General features: G+C 39.6%; 1 protein-coding gene across 1 annotated transcript in view; it reads left to right on the forward strand.

The window, feature by feature from the left end:
- LOC133663425 (sortilin-related receptor-like) overlaps window positions 1-27,255 on the forward strand; it is a 169,956-nt gene that overhangs the window by 131,080 nt on the left and 11,621 nt on the right. Inside the window, exons 32-45 of the mRNA XM_062067886.1 lie at window positions 1,802-1,969; window positions 8,222-8,350; window positions 9,724-9,850; window positions 12,925-13,094; window positions 13,352-13,464; window positions 14,480-14,584; window positions 15,261-15,327; window positions 15,516-15,598; window positions 15,674-15,764; window positions 15,868-16,061; window positions 17,149-17,268; window positions 17,422-17,586; window positions 19,245-19,419; window positions 26,777-26,883. Coding sequence (XP_061923870.1) covers window positions 1,802-1,969; window positions 8,222-8,350; window positions 9,724-9,850; window positions 12,925-13,094; window positions 13,352-13,464; window positions 14,480-14,584; window positions 15,261-15,327; window positions 15,516-15,598; window positions 15,674-15,764; window positions 15,868-16,061; window positions 17,149-17,268; window positions 17,422-17,586; window positions 19,245-19,419; window positions 26,777-26,883 — 1,814 coding nt within the window. The remainder of the gene's footprint in view (window positions 1-1,801; window positions 1,970-8,221; window positions 8,351-9,723; window positions 9,851-12,924; window positions 13,095-13,351; window positions 13,465-14,479; window positions 14,585-15,260; window positions 15,328-15,515; window positions 15,599-15,673; window positions 15,765-15,867; window positions 16,062-17,148; window positions 17,269-17,421; window positions 17,587-19,244; window positions 19,420-26,776; window positions 26,884-27,255) is intronic.

A 27,255-nucleotide genomic window follows, 5' to 3' on the forward strand; every position in this document is an offset into this window, starting at 1 on the left:
TACAAAATAAATCAAGAATATGTATAAATAAATGTGTATTTGTAAATATATTTTTGAGATTTGAATATAAAAATGCTTGATTTTGTATTTGTATTTGCATTGAATTTGCATATGTGGATCGATTTTTTGCTTTTGTGTTGAGACATTCCTACCACAAACCAGATGAACAAATAAATGTGACCTACACACTCCCCTGAACAACCAGCAGAGGGCACTGCAGCCAGAGCGGTCTCGTTCACAGCGCATTATATGCATTTTATGCAAAGTACCCGGATTTCTCTGCACAAAAACAATCCATGTCTTTACAGAAAGAACGCACAACGGGCCTGAGCTAGCTAACTTTAGCGTTGTATTACCTAATGCTAATTTATCCAGTTAATCTGAAAGACCGTGCTAGCTGCTTATTTATTTTATTGTATCAATGCCGTTTAATGACCTTGTCCCGATGTAGATACTGATCCTCTTATCAGTGCAATGTGTGTCAAATCCATCAATGCATCCATTTCCTACCACTTGTCCCTTTCGGGGTCGCGGGGGGTGTTGGAGCCTATCTCAATCATCATCATATATCAATCATCATATTACCCTCCCTACTGTGCTTCTGATTGGCTCGCCAGTGTCTGACCATGTCTATGACCGAGACCGCTCTGGCTGCAGTGCCCTCTGCTGGTTGTTCAGGGGAGTGTGTAGGTCACATTTATTTGTGCATCCGGTTTGTGGGAGGAATGTCTCATCAACACAAAAGCAAAAAAGCAATCCACATATGCAAATACAATACAAATACAAATACAAAATCAAGCATATTTATATTAAAATCTCAAAAATATTTTAAAAATACACGTTTATTTATACAAATTCTTTATTTATTTGTATGTCACATTTTTGTATTTATACATTTTATTTGTATATATTTTCAAATCTCAAAAATATATTTACAAATACAGGCAAATTATTTATTTATTTGTATATCTAATTTGTATTTGTATTTGTATATTTATTAATATATGCATATGTATTAATATCATATTGATATATATAAGTTGATGTGAGACAATTCTACTTCCATATTACTACACTATCACTGTTACTTTCAGTGAAACATGGCGTAACTATTGTGGTGAGCATGAGCCCATTTGAGGTGGTCAGAGACGGACCTTGGCTTTGCAGGAACAAACAGCTCTTGATTGGAGCCTGCAAAATTCAACAATGGTTCATGGTTAAATGCATGTCAAATCTACAACGGGCATGAGTGTTACTCCACAAAAGACCGTCTTTGCTCACGGTACAACAGAAATAGTAAGAGTTATAGTACACAAAAAACATGGGAAGTGAAACACGGGTACACACAAGGACTACTTCTACGGAAACTATGAACAACATCTATATCAACAATAATATGCACTACTGTGCATGTGATCAACAAGTATTTACAACTAAAAACACTTCAGTGACACTACACTATTTAACGCCCCGCTTGTGGCCAAGGAGAGACATTGATGCACTTTCACTTTAGCTAGCCCTGTGCTAACTCACAAACCTAACTCCACTGTCACTCGTTGACATCACATGGCATTCAACAGGCGCCAGCTTATAATGGCACACGCTCAGTCACATATATTACATTATGCACTCTAATCTTCTATAAAACTTGTCTGAGGCACATGCCAGATATTTGAAGATTCCCCTCCAAAAGTAACACAAAATTGACTTTACTCGGTAACTAATTACATTTATTAGGTAGTAGTGTTCATGACGTTGTAGTGTTTGCAAATTACAATACTTGTATCCCCTTTTTTTGCAGTCAATGGCTCTGTGACACAGACTCCAGTTTTCACCAAGGCCCCCTCCTCCTCTGGTCGTTGCACTTTGGGTCAGTTTCTGTGTCGCCGTCCGCCTCGCTGTATCCCTTCTTGGCAGCGCTGTGATGGTCAGGTCCACTGTCAGGATGGCTCTGATGAATACCAGTGCCGTGAGTCTCTTTGTACTGCTTCAATATACACACACTGCCAAGCAAAACATTTATTGCAGAGGATAAATCCAGTCAGTCACCCGCTAGTCCAGCTTTATGTAGTACAACTAGGGGATGACATAGTGTTAGCCTGAGGTAAATGCTGAAATCAGCCATTGTTTTGCAAAACCATACACCTGCTTGGCAACTGATCTTTCTTCTTGTACATTTAGATTTTCATAAAAGTATTCTGTACGTATAAATAAATTATGAATAAAAGTATGACTCTAGTGCAGTGGTTCTTAACCTGGGTTCGATCGAACCCTAGGGGTTCGGTGAGTCGGCCTCAGGGGTTCGGCGGAGGTCAAAACACACCCGACTCATCGTGTAAATACAAACTTCTCCCTATCGGCGTATTACGGTTACGGCAACATTTGACTGATTTGCAGGTGTGTAATTTGTTGTGAGTTTATGCACTGTGTTGGTTTTGTTGTTTGAACAAGGTGATGTTCATGCACGGTTTTTGTGCACCGGTAAAAAAAACATGGTAACACTTTAGTATGGGGAACTTATTCACCATTAATTAGTTGCTTATTAACATGCAAATTAGTAACATATTGGCTCTTAACTAGTCATTATTAAGTACTTATTAATGCCTTATTCGGCATGGCCTTATTATAACCCTAACCCTCTAACCCTAACCCAAACCCTAACCAAATAACTGTAAATTAAGTCTTTGTTATTTAGAATATGTTCCCCATACTAAAGTGTTACCAAAAACATCTAACTTTGTCTTGAATTTGAAAATTGTTTTATTTTTATTTTTCACTAAAGAAGGGTTCGGTGAATGCGCATATGAAACTGGTGGGGTTCGGTACCTCCAACAAGGTTAAGAACCACTGCTCTAGTGGAACTCATTTAAAGTGGTTCTATAGGTTGTATTCTGCCACGTGACTTTTGAAAGGAAGTAAACGAAGTGTTGGGCCACCAAACCAAAATGGCTACTGTGCAGCAGAGTGCAAACTATCTGAGTACGCAAGGGGCCTAGATCTTACCACTAAAAGCAGATACGACCAAATAATCAAACTATGCAATAAAATCTATCCCTCTTTGTCATCATTTGTCGAGTGATATCAAGGATTATTCTTCGTTTGCGTTCCCAGACATGTTGAACTATCTGGTGCTCTAGACATCATTCGACACAACAAAACAGATGAAAACTTGGAAAAGCATGGAGGCCTACAACTTATTTGGGAGTGGCTGGGTCAAGGAAAATGTTATCAAGATTCTCTCAGATAAATCATGCATCAATTTCATAATTTAACTTCGCGTCCGAAGCCATGTTTGTTGCTTTGTTGTTGTTGCAGGTGCTGTTATGAGTATGCAAGATTTTTCCCATCTTTATCAAAATATAACTATTGATCTCAACATTGTGTATGTTCTGAAAGCTTCATTTATGATTGCTGCTTTTGGTAAAAGCTTAACTTATTTAGATTTTGCTCAAATTTTCTCTCTTTTATTTTGACTCGCCGAGTTGGTGGTTTACGAAACACTTGTAGCAAAAATGCGTTTTAAGAACTCAAAAACAAGATAAAATACAAATAATGTCAAGATGATTAAATAGGAAATACAAACCCTGTTTCCATATGAGTTGGGAAATTGTGTTAGATGTGAATATAAACGGAATACAATGATTTGCAAATCCTTTTCAACCCATATTCAATTGAATGCACTACAAAGACAAGATATTTGATGTTCATACTCATAAACTTAATTTTTTTTTGCAAATAATAATTAACTTAGAATTTCATGGCTGCAACACGTGCCAAAATAGTTGGGAAAGGGCATTTTCACCACTGTGTTACATGGCCTTTCCTTTTAACAACACTGAGTAAACGCTTGGGAACTGAGGAGACACATTTTTTAAGCTTCTCAGGTGGAATTCTTTCCCATTCTTGCTTGATGTACAGCTTAAGTTGTTCAACAGTCCAGGGGTCTCCGTTGTGGTATTTTAGGCTTCACAATGCGCCACACCTATTCAATGGGAGACAGGTCTGGACTACAGGCAGGCCAGTCTAGTACCCGCACTCTTTTACTATGAAGCCATGTTGATGTAACACGTGGCTTGGCATTGTCTTGCTGAAATAAGCAGGGGCGTCCATGGTAACGTTGCGTGGATGGCAACATATGTTGCTCCAAAACCTGTATGTACCTTTCAGCATTAATGGTGCCTTCACAGATGTGTAAGTTATCCATGTCTTGGGCACTAATACACCCCCATACCATCACAGATGCTGGCTTTTACACTTTGCGCCTATAACAATCTGGATGGTTCTTTTCCTCTTTGGTCCGTAGGACATGACGTCCACAGTTTCCAAAAACAATTTGAAATGTGGACTCGTCAGACCACAGAACACTTTTCCACTTTGTATCAGTCCATATTAGATGAGCTCAGGCCCAGCGAAGCCGACGGCGTTTCTGGGTGTTGTTGATAAACGGTTTTCGCCTTGCATAGGAGAGTTTTAACTTGCACTTACAGATGTAGCGACCAACTGTAGTTACTGACAGTGGGTTTTTGAAGTGTTCCTGAGCCCATGTGGTGATATCCTTTACACACTGATGTCACTTGTTGATGCAGTACAACCTGAGGGATCGAAGGTCACAGGCTTAGCTGCTTACGTGCAGTGATTTCTCCAGATTCTCTGAACCCTTTGATGATATTACGGACCGTAGATGGTAAAATCCCTAAATTCCTTGCAATAGCTGGTTGAGAAAGGTTTTTCTGAAACGGTTCAACAATTTGCTCACGCATTTGTTGACAAAGTGGTGACACTCGCCCCATCCTTGTTTGTGAATGACTGAGCATTTCATGGAATCTACTTTTATACCCAATCATGGCACCCACCTGTTCCCAATTTGCCTGTTCACCCGTGGGATGTTCCAAATAAGTGTTTGATGAGCATTCCTCAACTTTATCAGTATTTATTGCCACCTTTCCCAACTTCTTTGTCACGTGTTGCTGGCATCAAATTCTAAAGTTAATGATTATTTGCAAAAAAAAAAAGATTATCAGTTTGAACATCAAATATGTTGTCTTTGTAGCATATTCAACTGAATATGGGTTGAAAATGATTTGCAAATCATTGTATTCCATTTATATTTACATCTAACACAATTTCCCAACTCATATGGAAACGGGGTTTGTACTAAAAAAGTATATAATTATATTAAACAAACTTGTGCGTTCTTCGACACAATCTGCTCCCTTGCTTTTCTCGTCGTTTTTCGTAAAATGTTGCACTCTTTTGCCCTTTCTGATTACCTCTTGAGGAATTCTAAAGAAACTTTTACCCTTTTTGCGTTTTGAACAATTTCAACAGCCTAAAACAGTGCTAACATGGGGCATTTTTCTTCAAGAAAGGCACAATGATGCCCAAAATGCTATGACAACAGACGCTCGCTGGCCCACCTCTTCAAGATTCACATAATAAACGTAACATCAGGTGAATACAACCCATGCGAAACCAACTTGTCTTGCCTGTTTGTACTTGTTTTTGTGTAATCCAAAGAGATTCATTAGGTCTTCGAAAAATTATGCAATTTTGTTATTCTTATCGCCAGACCTGTGTTTATTTCCGTACCTGACGGTTTCGGCTACAGCTGTTGCCTTCCTCAGAGGTTGTCATGTGATGTTTTTGTGTATTTGGGATCCACATCGGTCCCCAAAATTTGTAATTAAATTATGAAGGCATGGAGGTGATATTAGTGATGTATTTTGCCTTTTGTTACGTCAGCGGATATCTCCACACATAGTAAAAGGCTAACCCAAAGAGCTTTGTTTGAGTCTACCATTTCTATTCAGGTGTAGTCCAAAGTTTTAGTCAGTAAATTCCTTCTTTTTTTTAATCCTCTTGTTGTGGGGCAGACTGCATGCATGCTAAAATCCTCCGCTGTTGCCCTTTTTTTTTATATAAAAAGTATAGTTTAGTGCAAAATGTGGGTACGAGTTTAAGAGTGTTACTGCTCTGTGAAATAAACTGTCTCTTAGCCTGTTGGTCCTGGCCCGGAGGCTCCTGTAGCGGCGGAAGGCTAAAACGTTTTTGTGCAGGATAAGAGGAGTCCTTCACAATGTTAAGAGCCCTGCGCAGAGAGCGTTTGCATCAAATGGTTTCAAAGGCAGTGAGTGGAGTCCTGATGATGCACTGGGCAGTTTTCACCACCTGCTGTAGTGATTTTCGCTCCGCCCATACCAGGTTCAGATGCACTTTGTTAAAATGCTTTCATTTGACATGTGATTTTTCTTGAGAATCCTCAAGAAGAAAAGGCGCTGTTGGGCCTTCTTGACAAGGCTGGAGGTGTTGATGTTTCAGGACAAATCCTCTGATATGTGGGTTTCTAAGAACTTAAAGCTGGGAACCCTCTCCACCGCCGTCCCATTGACGGGATCGAATGGGGTTGTGATCACCTTCTCTACTCTTCTTAAAGTCCAAAATTAGATCCTTGGTTTATTTAGCCAACAATCAAGTTTTGTTCCACTGTGGTCTTTTTTATCAATAAAAAGTACCCAATTACAGTAAGCTGACAGAAAAAACAAAAAATAGATTTGCTTTTTATGAATGTCATTTGGTCAAAAATATTTTCATATAAAAAAATGTTCATATGTTGATTAATAATATTATGTGAATAATATGACAATATGGCTACTGTATGATGTAATCAATATTCTTCGCTTCACTTGTCAGGATGACTCGCCTGCAGATGCAGCTTCAAGTTGCTTTTGTTTTACCATTGACAATCGCTCAATCGTTCACAATAATCTCAGTGTTTTGTCTACAGCATCCAATGTCAAATGGGTCAATATGTCTACTCTTGTCTTTTACCCAGGCGTGGACATCGCATTTAACTTGTCACAATATTGCAACATGCAATATGGGATCGCAGTGGAAACATCAAATACACTTGATATAATCAGTTACTGTCTCGTTTTTCCTTCGGAAAAATGGTGGAAAACTATTATGACAATTATTTGTCAGTGAAATTACACAGACCCCAAAGTCAATGAGCCTGATTTGCACGTGTTTTAGTTCACGCAAACCTGATAGCACACGTAAAGCTGATCTACTAAACGTGTGTAAAGTGGATTGTGTCTGTTAAGTGAGCCGAATAAGGCGTGTAATCCATTTTGTGTCTTTGTCTTGATTAATGTGCAAAATATATGCTGATCATCAAAACGGCCACAATACTGGGAGGGGAAAATGCAAATATAATTATCTAGCACGCACAATGTGATTTATCACACTCATCACCGTTTTGCAAGCACTATTTTGCGTTTTATTTAGCACGTGTCAGAAGGACGTGCACATTGACAGTTCCACACACGGCTATAGGATCAGTGCTTGCAGACGATGGACAGATGAGACAGTCGATGGACAGATGAGAATCCTCCATTCTACGTATTTGTCAACATTTTGTACGGTCAAAAATAAAAATAAAAATTTGACAAATCGTTTATTCAGCAACATTGTTTTAAAATTTTATAGCTGCTATAGAGGGACTCAGAGGGCTGATTAAAACAAATTAAATTGTGAATCGTTCAATTCGAGGGAGGTCGAATTAAGTGTACAGTATATACGTAGTTAAAATGTGTATTCTTGTTTAAGAGAAATACAAACATTCTGTGTAATGCTGAGGTTGCATTGCTGCCTAAAGAGGATCCAAAATATCATAAAAACCTGTATTTGTTTGGAATCGATCACATACCAACTACAGGTTGAGGTGGGCGGCCTCAGGATATATAGCTTCTGTAGTTAAAGTCTGTAAATAAAAAACTGCTGCCAATGTCTAACAGCCACTTCTGACAATATACACCTTTTGGTGAAAGCAAAGATGTGGGTTTACAAAAAAATATGTAAACCCATAAGGGAAGAGAAAGGGGCTGCTGTGTCCACTTAAGTCACCCTTCCATCTAACCTTTGATACTATTACTAGTATGTAGTAAGAATTTTAGTTTATTTGCCACTTTAGTGAAGTTGCTCTATGGTAGAAGGAAAGGGAAGGGTAGTTCAAGTGCTGTGATTATGCAGAGTAACTAACAATGCCACCTCCTGGACTGTTTTGTAACTACACCCTGTTCAGTTCAGCTGGATCATTATAATGCAATGTGAATTACAAGAGCAAAGAGCGATCCATGTGGCTATCCTTTTTTATATATTATAGTCTGCTTCAAATAAATAAAAAGTCTGACAACATCAACAACTTCTACTCTCTCTACAGCTACTCACAAGCCGCTGTTTTGCGAAAATGGAACCCTCTGTGTTGATGGGGAAGCCTGTCTGATGGTCCAAGATCGATGTGACGGATTTCTGGACTGTTCGGACCACAGCGATGAGGACAACTGCACCCGTATGTTTATATTGTTGCATAAAACTGTCAAACCTGTTTTTATTGAGGGCCACATCACAATTATGGCTTCCATCAGAAAACTGTAACAGTGAATATACTGTATATGTATATAAACATGTAACAGGCTCGTTACACAATTTAAATATACAATTGTTTTTATTTATAATATTATTTTACTAACAGATTGATTGATAACTTGCTTTGAAATCATTAAGTCAAGGTAAAGAGCAGATATTTTAAGTATTTTTGATAACAAAAAAATTATGCTTGGAACATTTTGTTGCATGATTACAAAATATTAAACTGTAGAACATATGCAATTGCATGCAATATATTTTTCTATCAAAATTCAACGTACAAGACTGAGAATCAACAAGACCCACACAATGCCACTGCAGCCCACATATAATATGGGTTTCACTTTGTAAAATGAATGATGACATATATTGAATTCATATTATTCAAACTTTTAGAGGTACTTGTATGTTCATACACCTGTACAATTCATACAATGTTGTTTACAGGTGGTCCTCAAGTTCAATGTTTCATGGTTACGACTTACATCACCATTATAGGAATGGAACTTGTATGTACACCAAGGTCCACGTTTAATATTGATCTTCTTTGTAAAGCTTTATGAAATTATCCCCACATTTAATTATTTTATGCACAGATGTCAAAATGTAAGGCCCCTGGCCTCAAATAATGTGGCCCGCCATGTCATTTATGGGGCCCATTGAGAATCTATATGCTATTAATAAAAGGAAGATAAAATACCAGACCCAACCACGCAGAACACCTGAAGGCAACTATCAAAGTAACCAGGGTTTCCATTACACCTGAGCAGTGCAACAGGCGGATTGCCTCCATGCCATGATTATGCAGTACAGTAATTCATGCAAAAGTAGGCCCAACCATTGAGTGAATAGAAATTATTGTTTTAATGTCCTTTTTTTTATTGATCTTATGCATATTACATTTTTTGAGAACCTGAATTTCACTATCTGTAAGCCATAGTCATCAACATTGCAAGAAAAATGTATAATGAACCTATATAATAGATGCCTTTTTACTTTCTGAAATGAGCATCCAAAAATAGTGAGCTATTGCTGCTGGAGGGTGGCTATCAAGGTTTTGTGTTGCATTCAAGTAACCTCAGCTACCCATGTCTGTGCTATACTGTACATCAAAGTATTAGACAGCAGTTACAATACAAAACATATTGTTTAAAGAAGATAAAAAATTCTCCATGTATAGGTTTTTAGACCACTTTTCCCAAACAGTCTAAGATGTGTTTCCTTTTTATCAAAAGCTGTTGCAAATGTTGTAATTGCTCATATAATTATTCAATCATCAACATTCTTTCTTCCCAGAGGATACCTTGGCTTATAAAGTCCAAAACCTTCGATGGACTCCAGACTTCATGGGTGCCATTACTCTAACATGGTCTCATGCGAAAAATGTTCCCCTGAACTCCTTCTATTACATGATCAACTACAGGTGAGTCTGCACCGTCCTCGACCTTTAGGTCACACCCTGGTTGTTTGGTTTTCATCATGATAGAAAAAAACACAGGTAACCTTTTTTATATTCTGTTAGTACACTTAGAGGTTTCCATTGTAAAATATATACAGGTATTTTAGAAGTGTTATTATTGTTAAATTATATCAGTCTGTGGACGAGTAAATGCACCAACATTTCATTCCAAATGTGTACTGCTATTGTATGTTCAATTTCTGAATGGCAAAATAATGGTTATTCTTTTCTATCCGCATGCTTATAACAATATTTTGTACAATAATTAGTTTTCACCTTGGTAAATACTCAAAGTTAGGTTAAGGGCCTGGAGGGTGGTACAAAATGACAAATAATACAGTCATGGTCGAAAGTTTGCATACACTTGTAAAGAACATAATGGCATGGCTGTCTTGAGTTTCCAAGAATTTCTACAACTCTTTAGTTTTTTGTGATAGAGTGATTGGAGAACAAAAAACTATTCGTGAAGTTTGGTTCTTTTATGAATTTATTATGGGTCTACTAAAAATGTGACCAAATCTGCTGGGTCAAAAGTATACATAAAGCAATGTATGTATACCACTTTTGACGTGTGTTTGGGGTTACCTCCAAATTCTTCAGGACAACCTAAAATCATCAGCCCGGAGGTTGGGTCTTGGGCGCAGTTGGGTGATCCAACAGGACAATGACCCCAAACACACAACAAAAGTGGTAAAGGAATGGCTAAATCAGGCTAGAATTAAGATTTTAGAATGGCCTTCCCAAAGTCCTGACTTAAACGTGTGGACATTGCTGAAGAAACAAATCCATGTCAGAAAACCAACACATTTAGCTGAACTGCACCAATTTTGTCAAGAGGAGTTGTCAAAAATTCAAGCAGAAGCTTGCCAGAAGCTTGTGGATGGCTACCAAAAGCGCCTTATTGCAGTGAAACTTGCCAAGGGACATGTAACCAAATATTAACATTGCTGTATGTATACTTTTGACCCAGCAGATTTGGTCACATTTTCAGTAGACCCATAATAAATTCATAAAAGGACCAAACTTCATGAATGTTTTTTGTGACCAACAAGTATGTGCTCCAATCACTCTATCACAAAAAACTAAGAGTTGTAGAAATGATTGGAAACTCAAGACAGCCATGCCATTATGTTCTTTACAAGTGTATGCAAACTTGAGACTACGTCTGTATATGCTTTTGTCCCCTCTGGGCTGGATGTGAGAAACGAAGAATAAGGTTTCGGTTTTGGATATTCCAATAAAGTTGAGTTCAAAATACCATAGCTGTAACTTCTCCTGCACTGCCAGTTTATATGCCAAAGTGACAGGAACATGAGTAGGAAGAGTTGATTTGTTTAAGATTACACATTTATCAGGATTTATAGCCAGGTCTCAGTTAGACAAAATAAATCAATGTTATGCAGTAGTTGGAAATCAGTTCCTTGACTAACACTGCTTTAATTGAAAGTGATCCGATGTTAATAAATAAATTACATTTTTAAACATTAGTCAGCTGGTGAATTGGGAGTTTTTATTTTTATTACAGGGTTTTCGCGGTTCATTAAAAAGCATTAAAAGTCATTCAACAGATTTTGCGAAAATTAAGGCCTTGAAGGTTCCATATGTAATAATGTGGCCAGAAATAGTACTGCAATCACAGTCAAAATTCTGTAGCCCCCCCCCCCCCCCTCGCCCTGACTGATGTTGCCAGATACGCAGCCGAATCCAGCTCGATCGACTGGGCGACTCCAAGGAATTTCAAACTTCCACTGCCTCTTACTAAGGGTTGAGATGCTGGGACCATAATAGCTGAATAGACAAGCGTTTTGTCAATAACAAATCTCTTTTTTTTAATATATTTTTTTATTTTTTTAATTTTTATAACAAATCTCTAACCAACACATTTTACACAGAAATTAGGCTATTTTCAAGAAGAAGTACGTCATACCTGTGTACAATATCACAACAAACGGCAATCATATGGTTATTGTCAGTAATATCAGAAAACGAAGACTAAAACAAACTACAACTAATTCTATAAATGGTTATACTGGTGAAAATAAGTATAGCATGCTTAGCAGCCTAATGTACGCCCCAAAATAAAGAGGAGACATTTTAGCGAGGTATGCCTATATAGGCTACACGAATGAGGAATTATTTTATCATGTGATTTGGCTGTCTCCATACGTTTCACATTGCCATGATGACAGCCGGACTAATGTTAGAACTCATTTCCTCAGCATATCAGTATATTCAGAACGAAATAGGCACTGACACTACCAATATCCACATAGGTTTTATTTGTCGAAAATATATTTTTCCCTGTCAGTTCGAATACACAACGACATATAGGCTAACGGGCATTCATTTCTCCCGTTAGACTATATGTCGATGTGTCATTGCTGCTAAGCATTACACTAGGAGCGAAGCACCATCACACCAACATACTAGCTTTGTTAGACAAGATCATAGACTGTATTGGACAATATAGTTTACATACGAAATGTCCATTAAAAATAATTAATTAGATGTGCTGTGAAACCTGTAGAAACACTGTATTATAAAAGTGAGTGGATTTTTATAACTGATGGAGTAAGAGGATGAACACTTAATGGAATTTAAACTGTGATGCTAGGAAGAGGTGTGGACATAGGGAGACTGAAGTAAATAGTCGGTCCTGTAGATGTATTTGAATAGTATACTGCAGAATAGCTTGTTAAAAAAAACCACAGATAGCTGTGAAAATAAACAGTATTTGAAAATATCGATCTTATCACATTGATACTACCACTACCCTGGTATTGATATCACCTGTCTTCTCCTACTGTGAATTACTCATCCTAAGCATAATTTCACCCTTTATCGGAAATAGCACAATCCCGTCATGAAGTTTTGACTGTGTCTACTGATTATATGTTTAATACAAATTAATGTATAGCCTTTATTGAAAAAAATATTCTGTCTGTTTCTTACATTAACCCCACCATAACACAATCGAGATTGTCTATATTTTTGTCACAGGAACAATGTACAAAATTTACTTTTTTTCCCGACTTTAGGCTTGTAGGCACCCAGCAGTGGACCGTCTTGGACACTCACAGCAACAAGACCAGCTACAAACTAACTGCCCTGAGACCAGACACCACCTACCAAATTAAGGTGCTCACATTGTGCCTCAGCAAGCTGCACAATACAAACGAAATCATCACAGTCAGGACGCCAGAGGGATGTGAGTCTTCCCCAACTGACATATTGTGTTATTAAGACTATTATAATGTTGGTATTGTAATGACTACTTTTGTGCTAATATTTAATATGCATTATCTGCATTTGTATTCATTTTCGGACTTTTTTTGTTTTCAAAAACAGCTTCCTTGTATAGGGTGCTTGTTAAAATAGGATTTTCAAAATTGTATTTCTAACTGGTGAGTGGTTAGTTGGGAAGTGTGAATCCTAAATGGTTCTTTCTATTCGCATGTCTTGCAGTGCCTGGACCTCCCAGGAACCTGCAGCTGTCTTGTGATAACAGTAAGGACGGGACAGTGGATCTTTCCTGGAGTCCTCCTGACAAAGGAAACGGCCTTGTTAGAGAGTATATTGTGAGTTTATTTTCCTCAATAAAGTTTTAAACCGGTGTTTCCAGTAACACTAAAGAAGAAAACAGACGAATGTGTAAAAAAAACACCAACAATCTTATTTTAATTACATTGTTAGAGATATGATGGATACTTGTTTGATTTTTTACAGGAAATTACTTTGCTATAGGAGCCACATTTACAGACAAATACGAGAAAAAATGATGTGATGGGGGATTTTTTTCATGGAATAATAGTTATTAGAAAACCCTTTATTGAGTCATGGCACATATTTTGCATTTGAAAAATCTCAGGGCAAATCTCCTAACAAAACGTATATATACTAAAATAGTGATGATATCATCTCAATATATTCGGAAATGTATTTACCTAATCTGAAATTTGGGTCTGTTAAATTAAACACTTACATAGTTTGGAGTACAGTAGGAATGGGATTCATATGGCCCCATTCGTCACGGTTTACCTGACACATGAAACGTGACACATTGGGGGGTGTACTATCCACTTTAGCTGTCAGATGGCAGCAGAGTGTTGAATATCTTAAAATGTGTTCTGTGGCATTTACACTTTGACCACAGTGCTGTGTAGAGTGACACTTTCCATCATTTTCAGCAGACTACATTGCAAAATGATTTACCATCCTCATCCTCTCACACAAGATCCATCCAGGAATGGGGCCATATGAATCCCTTCCCTGCTGTAAACCAATCATTATTTTCGGATTAATAAAGTAAAAGTAGATAATATCCTGCAGCGCACCTGATGATCTCTCACAGCACACTACTTGTGGTTGGGAATCACAAGTCTAGATGGCTTCATCAAGCTGTGACCTTCAGCGTTTACCTGGGCACCTCGCAGCTGAGTGTAAAACCTATAGGATGAGAATCAGCACCTCCAAATCTGAAACCATAGAAACTCACATATGGAAAAAAGAAATGTCTAAATAATTAAGGAGTACTGTGTCAGTTCCACAATGTCAATTAAATATCTTTGTCTTTTTTTATTTCCTGCTTGTCAGACTGAATACGGCGAACAAACGGCGGTTGAGTGGACGTCACAGAGTAGTACCACCACCAACACGGAGGTGAAGGAGCTGCAGCCAGACACTCAGTACAAGTTCCGGGTAAGACAGACACACAAATACCTCATGTCACTGCCCAATAATGGAGATGGTTCTTGTATTACATACACATTCCCATAAATTAGGAATATTACAAAATTAAAATGTGGAATAATACATTGATAAAATACGAAAAATATGTTGTTGAGTGTTGCTACACTGAGGAAGAATGCCATTTTCGTTCTTTTTAGTTAACGTTTTTCCCTTCATTAGGTCTCCCAATAGAAATTATACATCCTAAAATGCTCACAAAATGTAGAAACGGCGACCAACATTGGCTGCATGCCCAGTAATAGCCGCTCAAATGCCTCATCCAGGATAAAGATTGTACCGGTATCTTTGAACATGTGAAACGATATGCTCCTATTAAATATATAGCGATAATTAAGCAGTGTAGTGAGATAAAAGTAGGGATTTATGTTTTTATTACTGTTTGATTACATTTTTGTATTTTATCTTTTAATGACTGTATTTTACGTATAATTTATAAGATCTATGTCCAGTGTGAGTAACATAAATGTAATTTATGTTACAATTTGGTACAAGTCCTGACTTAGGCTACAACTCTTACACTACAACTGGTACCTAAACTGAAGACCTCCTTTATGAAATAATATGCATATTTTATTATTGTACATAGAAGATATCCTCCTCGTCAGTGCTGTGATATTTTCTCCAGGTGGCAGCTGTGACCAGTCGAGGTATGGGGAACTGGAGTGAGGTTAAATCCATTACTCCTTTGAAAGGTGGGATTTCATGCACACAACACACACATTCACAGTAGCACACACATTCACAGTAGCACACACATACACAGTAGCACACACAACCAATCATAAATGGTTCTACACTGCCCCCTACTGCTGGTTTGTGCATATTGCAGGTTGTGTTTCCTTAATTTGGTGTACGATTTGACTTGTTTGCCCTGCTGCAGCTTTGCCGCCTCCGTCTGTAATCACTGACAGCATCACCGTAGCGTCCATGAGCCTTTCATTTAGCCTCAATTCCCAGTATGAAGTAGGTGAATTGTCTTTATAGAATATGGTTCAGACTTTTGTCCCAGCAAAAACTAACTTTTTGTATATTCTTAAGGTGAAGCAGTACATCGTAATCTTGTCCTGGCAGTTTGACACTCACATGAGGGAGAGCAAGAACTACACAGTCAAGGAGAAGATCCTCAGAGGTACTTCATGTCTTTATTTTTTTACATGGGGTATAATTGTAATCACCTGAAACCTGGCTATGAATGTTATTTTTTTCACGTTGACCTTTTTTTTCGATTCCAGTTACGAACCTGACTGCAGGGACAATGTATGAGGTGGCTGTGTGGGCTCACACCAATGTCGGTGACAGCCCCACCGCCTTGTCTCATCACCAGACTGCTGGTGTCCAGCCAGATAAGCCTCTCCTCAAAGTCTGGGCCCTCAACCACATTTCTGTTGGCTGCAGCTGGACCCTCACCAGTGGCTCATCCTCACAGGTATAACACATAAAACTCTTACAATGTCTACATGAGAAAGACAACATTTTAAGAAACACTGCTAAATACGATGCAGCCGTGCACCTCTCCACCTCGTCGTAAACATTTACCACATGCCATAAAATAGTACAACTAAACATTAAATAGCACGGACATAGTTTTGTATATAGTACAGTGATTGTCAAACTGTGGTACGCCAAAGAATAACTTGATTAAAGTACGGTGTTTTATTTTCCTATATTCAAAACACAGTGTTACTGTTCAAACTGTGTGTAATGTTACATTGGCCAAAAATATCAAATATACTTGTTAAATTAAACCACTGCCTTGTTTTTAATAAATACATAGGCCTACAACGCTACTGTATTTTAATGTTGGTCGTTTTTTTAAGGTGGTACTTGGTAAAAAAAAGTTTGAAAACCACTGATATAGTACATGCTAATATTAGTAATGTTCTCTTGCTCCTGATGGGTCGTGGTTAGCGCCTTGCGTGGCAGCTTCCACCATCAGTATTCCACAATTTCGTTTTTCTTAATTTTATCTGGTCTCTGTTGCATCTGAAGAGCGATCGGGTTAATTAAATGAAACGTCTTCATTTTGACTTTGTCGATTATTTTGGACTCTTTTTAGTACTACTTGCTGTTGTGAAAGTTTGTGAAATGTAACTGTGGATGAGCGATTGCAATATAGTTTGCTATCCCCTCCTGCTGCAATTTGGCTGCACCAAATAATAATATAAATCCATTTAATAAAGTCAAATACAAATAAGGCAACAAGAGAAGTACCCCACACTTCTCTTCTGTAAAGTAAATTTTTTCCAGCAGATATGGGCATCTACATCAACAATATGATTTGCCTGAGAAGCTGGACAGGACAAAACATAGAAAATAAAAATAGTGTATTGATTACCAAACCCATGTTCCCCGTGCAACTCCCGTCAACACACACACTCACACACATACACACCCTAATGTAACTATTGAGAAGTGATCACATGACAGTGGGAATATAATTAGTCACCAAATGTAACCGTTACAGTGATCATTTGTTAATGTTTATTTGTTGTATGCTGTATGCTCATTTGTAGGTGTTTGGTGTGTTTTATGCTACGTCCTTCCTCGATTTATACCACAGTCCTAGTCTGGTCCACACCGCTTCCACTAACCTGACAATCACTGTGGACAGTGATGAGCAGTATTTATTTTTGGTGAGTTGCACAGACAAGCATACATTTTTTTTTTTTTTTTTTTACAATTTGATGTCTTATTTGTTTGCTCAATGTGAGGGGCCGGTGAATAATTCCTAAAGTAAGAAAAAGATCCTGATTGATTTAACTGTGCTCTTCACATTTGATCTATAGGTGCGGACTATCTCTCCCTTCCTGGGTCCGCCATCAGAGCACGTTGTGGTCAAAATGATTCCCAGTGAAAGGTTGCCACCACGGAATCTCCACCGTGTGCTAGTAGACAAGACCGTGGCCACACTGAAGTGGCAACCACCTTATGATACACCAAAAGTGCCACTGGTAAATATGCCACAAACTGACATAATGTGACATAAAAAAAATTCCACCTGATTTTCTACAATTAATAAGTGTTTGTCAGCAAGTAGCAGAAAAAACAGAATCTACTGAGCAGTGCGTGTTTTAGTTTTTCTTTAAAACGGCTTTTAACCCTAAGAGTAAATTGGGGACTTTTTCATCCTATAGGTACATTGGTGTTCTATATTTGCTGTGTTATTTTGAATGAAATCATATTTTCCTAAAACTGTTTTTTTCATGTTTCATTTTAATATTATTTAAAATTATTTCATATATCAACAATACCGGGAAATCATGTTAGCCCAGTTAAGTAGCATCAGGATGAAAACGTCTAGTGTATAAACATTTTTGGAATCACATTTTTTTTTTTTTTTTTTTTTTTTTTTTGCGCTAAAATCCTAAATCAACTTAAGTCCCAAATAGAAAATAGCATGTCAAGTTTTTAAACCCTTTAAATGCCCATTTGATCTAATTATGTCAGTTTTTTTAATTTAAAAAATGCATAAAATGAGGTAAATACATCTTAAAGGACTGGGGTACTCGAGTAATGATGAAGCCTGAATATACAAGATTACCAACAAATCCAAAATTTGTATTCACTCTTGACTAGAGATGTGTCGATCGATCTGCCACCGATTAGTATCAGCTCTTCATTTGGAAAAAGTACGGGGTCGCCATTGTTGATAAATGCCTAAGCTAGCTTTAAACAACACAAATAAATAAGCGCTGAATAAACTTTAAAAAGTGCAGTTGGAACCGTGTTACAGCATAAAGTAAGCAGCTATTAACAGGAAATTAACACAGATTATTAAGAGTCCAGAGAGAGGATAACATAACAGTGTGTCAGCATTGTCACAGTCCATACACAACACGTAAAAGGGCAGATCGATCCATAAATGAGTGGTGTAGACACCAAGGGTAATATCAGTATATGATTTATACTAGAGTGATTAAATCGATATTTTTATTTTCTAAAAATAGTTTTTGTCCCACTCCCTGGACACAGGAGGAATTTGAGTGCAAAAACCAAAGGATTTAAATGAGTAGTAGATAGTAGTTTTTGCTTTTGGTTAGTCATTGTGTAATATTGACTTTGTTTTGATCAAATAATTGTATGTACGGTATAAAAAGAGAATAGGGGACTAGTATTGACTATTGTGTTGATATTGTTAAACTGTGAATAGCACTCACAATAAATACATTTAAAAAAATTAAAGTTAATACATGTGATCGGTATTGCCCGATCTAACTAATGGATGATCAGAATTGACAGCTTAAATCCCTAATCGGAACGTCCCTACTCTTTACTCCTTGGGGACTTTTTCGTCCTGACACGACTATACTGCTATATGTATGCCACAGAGAGTTAACGTATATTTAACAACAAACAACTATTTGCACTGGTGTGCTAATTGTTCTTATCATTAATTAGTTAATTAACTGAGATCATCATGCATACACTTCCAGGTTAGCATTTTTTAAATTGTATCTTATGTGTCTACAGTACTTTGGCCAACTGGGTTTCTTTTTAAATGTGCTATATGACCTGAACTGAACATAACCTCTAAATTACACACACACACATCCAAAAACAGTCAAAATAAAAGTTGCGTTATGGTGTCTCTCTGCTTTTCTCCCTTTAGACTTATGCGATTCATTTGCGGGATATGGTCCGCAAGGTGGAGAGGGACTACAAGGTAACCACGCAGAACAACACAGTGGAGTACCAGCTGAAAGGCCTGGAGCCCGGAGGACACTACAGCATCTCCGTCCGCCTGCGTAACATGAGCAAGGAAGTCAGCTTCACTCTGAGCACAGGTAGGCAACAGGCTCTCGTTGAAATGAGTCGGGCTTTGTTTACTTACTTTCAACACCTAAAACATGATGAATGCGCACAGTGGATGTAGTGTAGCCGGGCGAGGGGTCGTTTCTTGGAGCTTATTTTTTCATTGGCCTGCTGCAATTTCTACCGTTCAAATTACCCAAAATTGTGAGCCTAAACCAAAATGGCTGACTACTTCCAGTATTACAGTTTATGGTCTTTGACAAGAAATGCATATACAAAAATCATCAATCAGACAAGTGTGATGGGTATTTCTCAAATCTCCTAATAACAGGTTTTGAGGAAGACTGTGTGTCGGACATAACGTACAGCAGCTACTCTGTCATCTGTCTGTCCTGGCATCAGACCTGGGTATTATGTATACCATTTTGCACATCATTTGCAAGTAGGGTTGGGTACCTTTCACGTTTGAACCAATTCGTGGTACCTGGGAATCGATAAGGGTACCCATTTTAGGTAATTTTGTGTGTCCATGTGTTCATAAATGTTAATTTGTTTAATAATACAATCTCATCATTTATTTAACATTTAACGATAAGTGTGCTGTCCAATTTTCTTACACTTTTGAGTCCCATTTGCAAGTATTGTATATGGTATTTTCAGGACTATATAGCACACTAAATTTTAGAAGACAACTTTTTTTCCCACATATTAGCTGCACCAGACTCAAAAATAATTTTTGAATGTTTATTAACATACCGTAATTGTTTCCAAACGGTGTCTATAACACAGCAGTAAAACGACTTATCAAACAAAACAGAGGTCATTGTCATGCACCCACTAGCTGCAGAATCTACCTCACCAATCAGCTAAACAGTCCACAGTGACATTTTGGTAAATTTACTGAGGAATTTGTGAAACTGAAACAATACAAAAAGAATGCCATTGTTAGTTAATAATTCTAACACAGATACTTGCAAACATTTTAGCATGTTAGCTAATGCTAACGACACTAGCTTGATTACATTAGGATAGCACGTACAAATATGCATGAAAACACTACAATCAAACATGTCAAATCAAATCAAACTTTATATATATATAGCACTTTTCATACACAGACAAGTGGCAAACACAAAGTGCTGTACAAAAAACGCTTTAGTGACGGTTTAATAAGTATGAATGGTTTGAGTTATATTGTAAAACTTACAAACGTTGCTTGGAGTGATAAATGAAGACACTATACGAGTACAAACGATATGGACGACTACAAGACCGAATGGCCCTTGAACTTCCGGTTCAAGGTACTAAGGAAGGAAATACTGTAGACCAGTGATCCCCAACCACCGGGCTGCGGCCTGGTACCGGTCCGTGGATCGATTGGTACCGGGCCGCACAAGTAATTTAAAAAAATAAAAATAAAAATTATTTTTTATTTTTTATTAAATCAACATAAAAAAGATACACTTACAATTAGTGCACCAACCCAAAAAACCTCCCTCCCCCATTCACACTCATTCGCACAAAAGGGTTGTTTCTTTCTGTCATTAATATTTCTGGTTCCTTCATTATACATCAATATAGATCAATACAGTCTGCAGGGAAACAGTCCGTGAGCACGCATGATTGTATTTTTTTATGACAAAAAAAACAAACAAAAAACATATCCCCCCCCGGTCCGTGGGACACATTTTCAAGCGTTGACCGGTCCACAGTTACAAAAAGGTTGGGGACCACTGCTGTAGACGTTCAATCTGCAGTGAGTGAACTCGTCCAAAAGATGGCACCATAGCATAAAGTGTCTTTCTTGGTGTTTGTTGAATACAGAACATTATGGCCTTTGGGAAGAAAAATCTATACATTAGTTGCACCGTTTCATAGGGCAGAAAAAAAGTAGTGGCTTATATTCCGGAACGGTAGTAGACTTTGCATGCAGTTGTAATTCCAAGACGTTAGATGGTAGTAGTGAATAGACCAGGGTGTGTTGCCTAATCAGGAAATAGTCTTTGCCATTAAGCCGAACGTCTATTGTTTTTTTGCACTCTAAAAAGTGTTTGTACCGTAAGTATTGTACTTATTGTACTTACTACACACAAGTTGTAATTGCATACGTACCTTAGTTGAAGTTTTCATTACCAAATTTTGAGGTGTTAAAATCACAATATAAAATTGCTAATGCTAATCAGTAGCATTTGTATGACATAAAAAGTGGAGTTGTCACGCCAATTTTCTTCCCATCACAAAAACCTTCCTAACCCCCATTTACTTCCGGGGTCATTTCCGCTTACGTCAGTTCCTCTTACTTACGTCATTTCCTCTCACGTCATTGCCAGCGATCGATAAATCCAAATCTCCTGAAAATGGTGGTGTCACTGGATGATATTCGTCTTTATCTGTCCCAGGGGACTTATGTCAAGCACCAGCAGGCTTCGCAACATTTCAAGCGGAGTGTTAGGGCCGCTGCTGCGAACTTCTGTCTTCGTGGTAACGTGCAAAAAATATTAATTAATATATAATACTGTTAAATGTCTGTACTACTTTAAATCAACATTATTGTTGAAACCATTTCACTAATATTAATTAATATATAATACTGTTAAATGTCTGTACTTTAAATCAACATTATTGTTGAAACATTTCAGTAATATCAATTAATATATAATGTTAAATGTCTGTACTTTAAATCAACATTATTGTTGATAATTCAGACGTTTTGTTAACGCTGTATTATAAAAAAGAGTCAAACGAAGTGCTATCGATCGCTGTCAATGACGTAAGAGGAACTGACGTAAGCGGAAATGACCCCGGAAGTAAATGGGGGTTAGGAAGGTTTTTGTGATGGGAAGAAAATTGGCGTGACAGAGCCTTACTGTTCTTTTGAGTGTTTTCTATTTTCTTTGATGGCCTGGACGAGGGCAGCGGCACGTAAATAAGACCACCCACAAAATGGCGCAAATTTGAAAAAAAACGATTCGAAGATGGTCTGTCATACAAAATCTATGCAAAATTTTGACCAAAGCACCACTATTACATGTTCTGTAGACCACAATGAAAGGTTTTAAATTCATTTATAAAAATCATAAAAATTATTTATTGCGACGGTAGTCTTTTTTTAAGTCACCAATCGCCTTGCTATTTTTTTTATCTAAAAAATAATGATTATTTTTGTTACTTACCCTGCAAAATTAGACTTCATTAAGTTCTCTTTCCGTTGTTCTGAGTACTCTTTCTTCATGTCATTAAATATCGTAATAATGTTGCTGTGAGTACCTGGTTCCTAGTAGTCGTTCACACCCTCCTCTTTATCCTGAGGGACTTTCACTGATGCAAGAGCAACCTTTTTTCCACGAGTCATTCCGTTGCTAGGCAACACCTTCTTAATATGCCTTCACCCGTTAGTGCTGGTTGTCTTGTCTCGTCAGCAGTTATCTGCAATCGTAACTTTCCATAGACTTTTAAAGCCAAGGCTATCAGCACCCAGTTCTGTAATTATAATGAAAATATGTGGTCAAAACATAGTCAAAAACTATGACAGTAATGAACGTCCATTCAAAGGAAAGATTGGTTCATGCATATATCTACAGTATCAGAAAGAGACCACACTTGATTGATTTTCATCAGAGGCATGGGAGGAAGAAATCCTTACTGTCAAAAAGAAACCTCAAGACAAGACTGGAGTTTGCCACATAAAACGCATATAATTGACGTATTAACACACAGTAACAGAGAACATGTTTGGCGTAAACCAAAGACACTATTTCAGCAAAATAATCTCATAATAATAATCTCCTGTGAAGCGTCGGGAGCAAAATGTCATGCAGCAACGCCTCACCCTCATTTGTATCAGAGGGTGCATGCTTGAAAAAAAAAGTCAGACAATCCGTTGAAAAATTTAAACGAAAGTGGATTTTGCCCAAAACATTGTACCAAGGCCCAACGCAAAAGAAAACAAAAATCAAAGACCAGATCGAGATGTTGCGAGGTGATTTAAAAATGTCTGTTCCTGCAAGGAAACCATCAAACATCACACACCTGAGAGAATTATGCATTGAGAAATGGACAAAACTTTCAGAGATTGATTAATGGTTACAAAAAAACGTCTCTTTGAGGGTACTTCAGTAATTATTACCGGTACTATCCATCCATCCATGCATCTATTTTCCTCCGCTTATCTGAGGTCGGGTCGCGGGGGCAGCAGCCTAAGCAGAGAAGCCCAGACTTCCCTCTCCCCAGCCACCTCGTCCAGCTCCTCCCGGAGGATCCCGAGGCGTTCCCAGGCCAGCCGGGAGACATAGTCTTCCCAACGTGTCTCCCTAGGGAGGCGTTCGGGTGGCATCCTGAGCAGATGCCCAAACCACCTCATCTGGCTCCTCTCGATGTGGAGGAGGAGCGGCTTTACTCTGGGCTTCTCCCGGATGACAGAGCTTCTCACCCTATCTCTAAGGGAGAGACCTGCCACCCAGCGGAGGAAACTCATTTCGGCCGCTTGTACCCGTGATCTTGTCCTTTCGGTCATAACACAAAGCTCATGACCATAGGTGAGGATGGGAACGTAGATCGACCGGTAAATTGAGAGCTTTGCCTTCCGGCTCAGCTCCTTCTTCACCACAACGGATCGATACAGCGTCCGCATTACTGAAGACGCCGCACCAATCCGCCTGTCGATCTCACGATCCACTCCTCCCTTACTCGTGAGCAAGTCTCCTAGGTACTTGAACTCCTCCACTTGGGGCAAGATCTCCTCCCCAACTTAGAGATGGCACTCCACCCTTTCCCGGGCGAGAACCATGGACTCGGACTTGGAGGTGCTGATTCTCATCCCAGTCGCTTCACACTCGGCTGCGAACCGATCCAGTAAGAGCTGAAGATCCTGGCCAGTTGAAGCCATCAGGACCACATCATCTGCAAAAAGCAGAGACCTAATTCAGCAGCCACCAAACCGGATCCCCTCAACGCCCTGACTGCGCCTAGAAATTCTGTCCATAAAAGTTATGAACAGAATCGGTGACAAAGGGCAGCCTTGGCGGAGTCCAACCCTCACTGGAAACGGGTCCAACTTACTTACTGCCGGCAATGCGGACCAAGCTCTGACACTGATCATACAGGGTGCGGACCGCCACAATCAGACAGTCCGATACCCCATACTCTCTGAGCACTCCCCACAGTTAAAGTAGATAAAAATGCCTTCTCCAAGTCCACAAAGCACATGTAGACTTGTTGGGCAAACTCCCATGCACCCTCAAGGACCCTGCCAAGAGTATAGAGCTGGTCTACCATTCCAGGACCAGGACGAAAACCACACTGTTCCTCCTGAATCCGAGGTTCAACTATCCGGCGTAGCCTCCTCTCCAGTACACCTGAATACACCTTAAGGCAGAAGGCTGGGGAGTGTGATCCCACGATAGTTGGAACATACCCTCCGGTTCCCCTTCTTAATGAGAGAAACCACCACCCCGGTCTGCCAATCCAGAGGTACCGCCCCCGATGTCCACGCGATGTTGCAGAGTCTTGTCAACCAAGACAGCCCCACAGCATCCAGAGCCTTAAGGAACTCCGGGCGGATCTCATCCACCCCTGGGCCTTGCTACCGAGGAGCTTTTTAACTACCTCTGCAACCTCAGCCGCAGAAATAGGAGAGCCCACCACAAATTCCCCAGACACTGCTTCCTCATGGGAAGATCTGTTGGTAGGGTTGAGGAGATCTTCAAAGTACTCCCTCCACCGATCCACAACAGCTGCAGTAGAGGTCAGCAGCACACCGTCCTCACCATACACGGTGTTGACAGTGCACTGCTTCCCCCTCCTGAGGCGGCGGATGGTGGACCAGAATCGCTTCGAAGCCGTCCGGAAGTCGTTTTCCATGGCTTCCCCAAACTCCTCCCATGTCCGAGTTTTTGCCTCCGCGACCGCTGAAGCCGCACTTCGCTTGACCTGTCCGCTGCCTCTGGAGTCCCATGAGCCAAAAGGACCCGATAGGACTCTTTCTTCAGCTTGATGGCATCCCTCACTGCTGGTGCCCACCAGCGGATTCTAGGATTACCGCCACGACAGGCACCAACCACCTTGCGGCCACAGCTCCAATGAGCCGCCTCGACAATAGAGGCACGGAACATCGCCCACTCGGACTCAATATCCAGTGCTTCCCTCGTGACATGTTCAAAGTTCTTCCGGAGGTAGGAATTGAAACTCTCTCTGACAGGAGACTCTGCTAGATGATCCCAGCAGACCCTCACAATGCGTTCGGGCCTGCCAGGTCTGTCTGGCATCCTCCCCCACCATCGGAGCCAGCTCACCACCAGGTGGCGTTCGGTAGAAAGCTCCGCCCCTCTCTTCACCCGAGTGTCCAAAATATGAGGCCGTAAATCCGATGACACAACTACAAAGTCAATCATGGAACTGCGGCCGAGGGTGTCCTTGTGCCAAGTGCACATATGGACACCCTTATGTTTGAACATTGTGTTTGTTATGGACAATCCGTGACAAGCACAAAAGTCCAATAATAAAGCACCACTTGGGTCCAGATCCGGGCGGCCATTCTTCCCAATCACGCCTCTCCAGTTTTCACTGTCGTTGCCAACATGAGCGTTGAAGTCCCCCAGCAGAACAAAGGAATCACCCGAGGGAGCACTCTCCAGTACTTCCTCAAGGGAATTCAAAAAGAGTGGGTACTCTGAGCTGCTGTTTGGTGCGTAAGCACAAACAACAGTCAGGACCTGTCCCCCCACCCGAAAGGCGGAGGGAAGCTACCCTCTCGTCTACTGGGTTAAAGCCCAACGTGCAGGCTTTGAGCCGGGGGGCAACAAGAATTGCCACCCCAGCCCGTCGCCTCTCATTGCTTGCAACGCCAGAGTGGAAGAGAGTCCAGCCGCTCTGGTTTAGGAGCCCTTGCTGTGCGTCGAAGAGAGTCCAACTATATCTAGCCGGAACTTCTCCACCTCGCGCACCAGCTCAGGCTCCTTCCCTCCCTGCGAGGTGACGTTCTACGTCCCAAGAGCTAGCTTATGTAGCAGAGGATCGGACCGTCAAGTGCCCTGCATTCGGCTGCCGCCCAGCTCACACTGCTCCCGACCTCTATGACCCATTCCATGGGTGGTGAGCCCATTGGAGGGGGGGACCCACGTTGCCTCTTCGGGCTGAGCCCGGCCGGGCCCCATAGGGACAGGCCCGGCCACCAGGCGCTCGCCATCGTGCCCCACCTCCGGGCCTGGCTCCAGAGGGGAGCCCCGGTGACCCGCGTCCGGGCGAGAGAAATCTAGGTCCTCGAGTTGTACTTTTCATAAAGGTCTTTGATTATTACTGTATCACTTCTAATGCTATTAGAAATAAGCAGTTTTGTAACTATGTGATCACTTTTACACGTTATTTTCCAACAAATGTTTTCTTTTGTTACAGTTCCTCTTCCAGCTCCTGAAGCCTTGAAGATTTTGAATGAGAAAGATCACATATACCTGTTCTGGAAGAGTCTGGCTGTCCAAGAGAAGTATTTTAATGAAAGCAGGGTGAGAAACTAGCTTTGCTAAGCATTTTCTGAAACTCACTTTTGCGATTAAGGTAGATACAGGTATTCTTTGCATGATCAATTTTATCAATGAGTGGTAGTTGACCATTGTTCATTTTGTTAAAAAATAATGAACAATCTTTTACCAGCAGTCCAGCTTTATCATCAAAAATGTAGTAAAAACTTCTACTTAACACAATATTTCAAGTAACAATTTGTCATATAAGTACATAACCCAGCTATACAATTAACATTTATATAAAATGTGCATCAAACCGTGCCTAATAATTGTTTACACTGCAAAACTGACATCTTAGCAAGATACAATAAATTTAAATACCTTAATTTTAAATATCTTATTCAAGGTCAAAAC

This window comes from Entelurus aequoreus, linkage group LG13 (assembly GCF_033978785.1).
Source record: "Entelurus aequoreus isolate RoL-2023_Sb linkage group LG13, RoL_Eaeq_v1.1, whole genome shotgun sequence".
In the NCBI taxonomy this organism is placed as follows: domain Eukaryota; kingdom Metazoa; phylum Chordata; class Actinopteri; order Syngnathiformes; family Syngnathidae; genus Entelurus; species Entelurus aequoreus.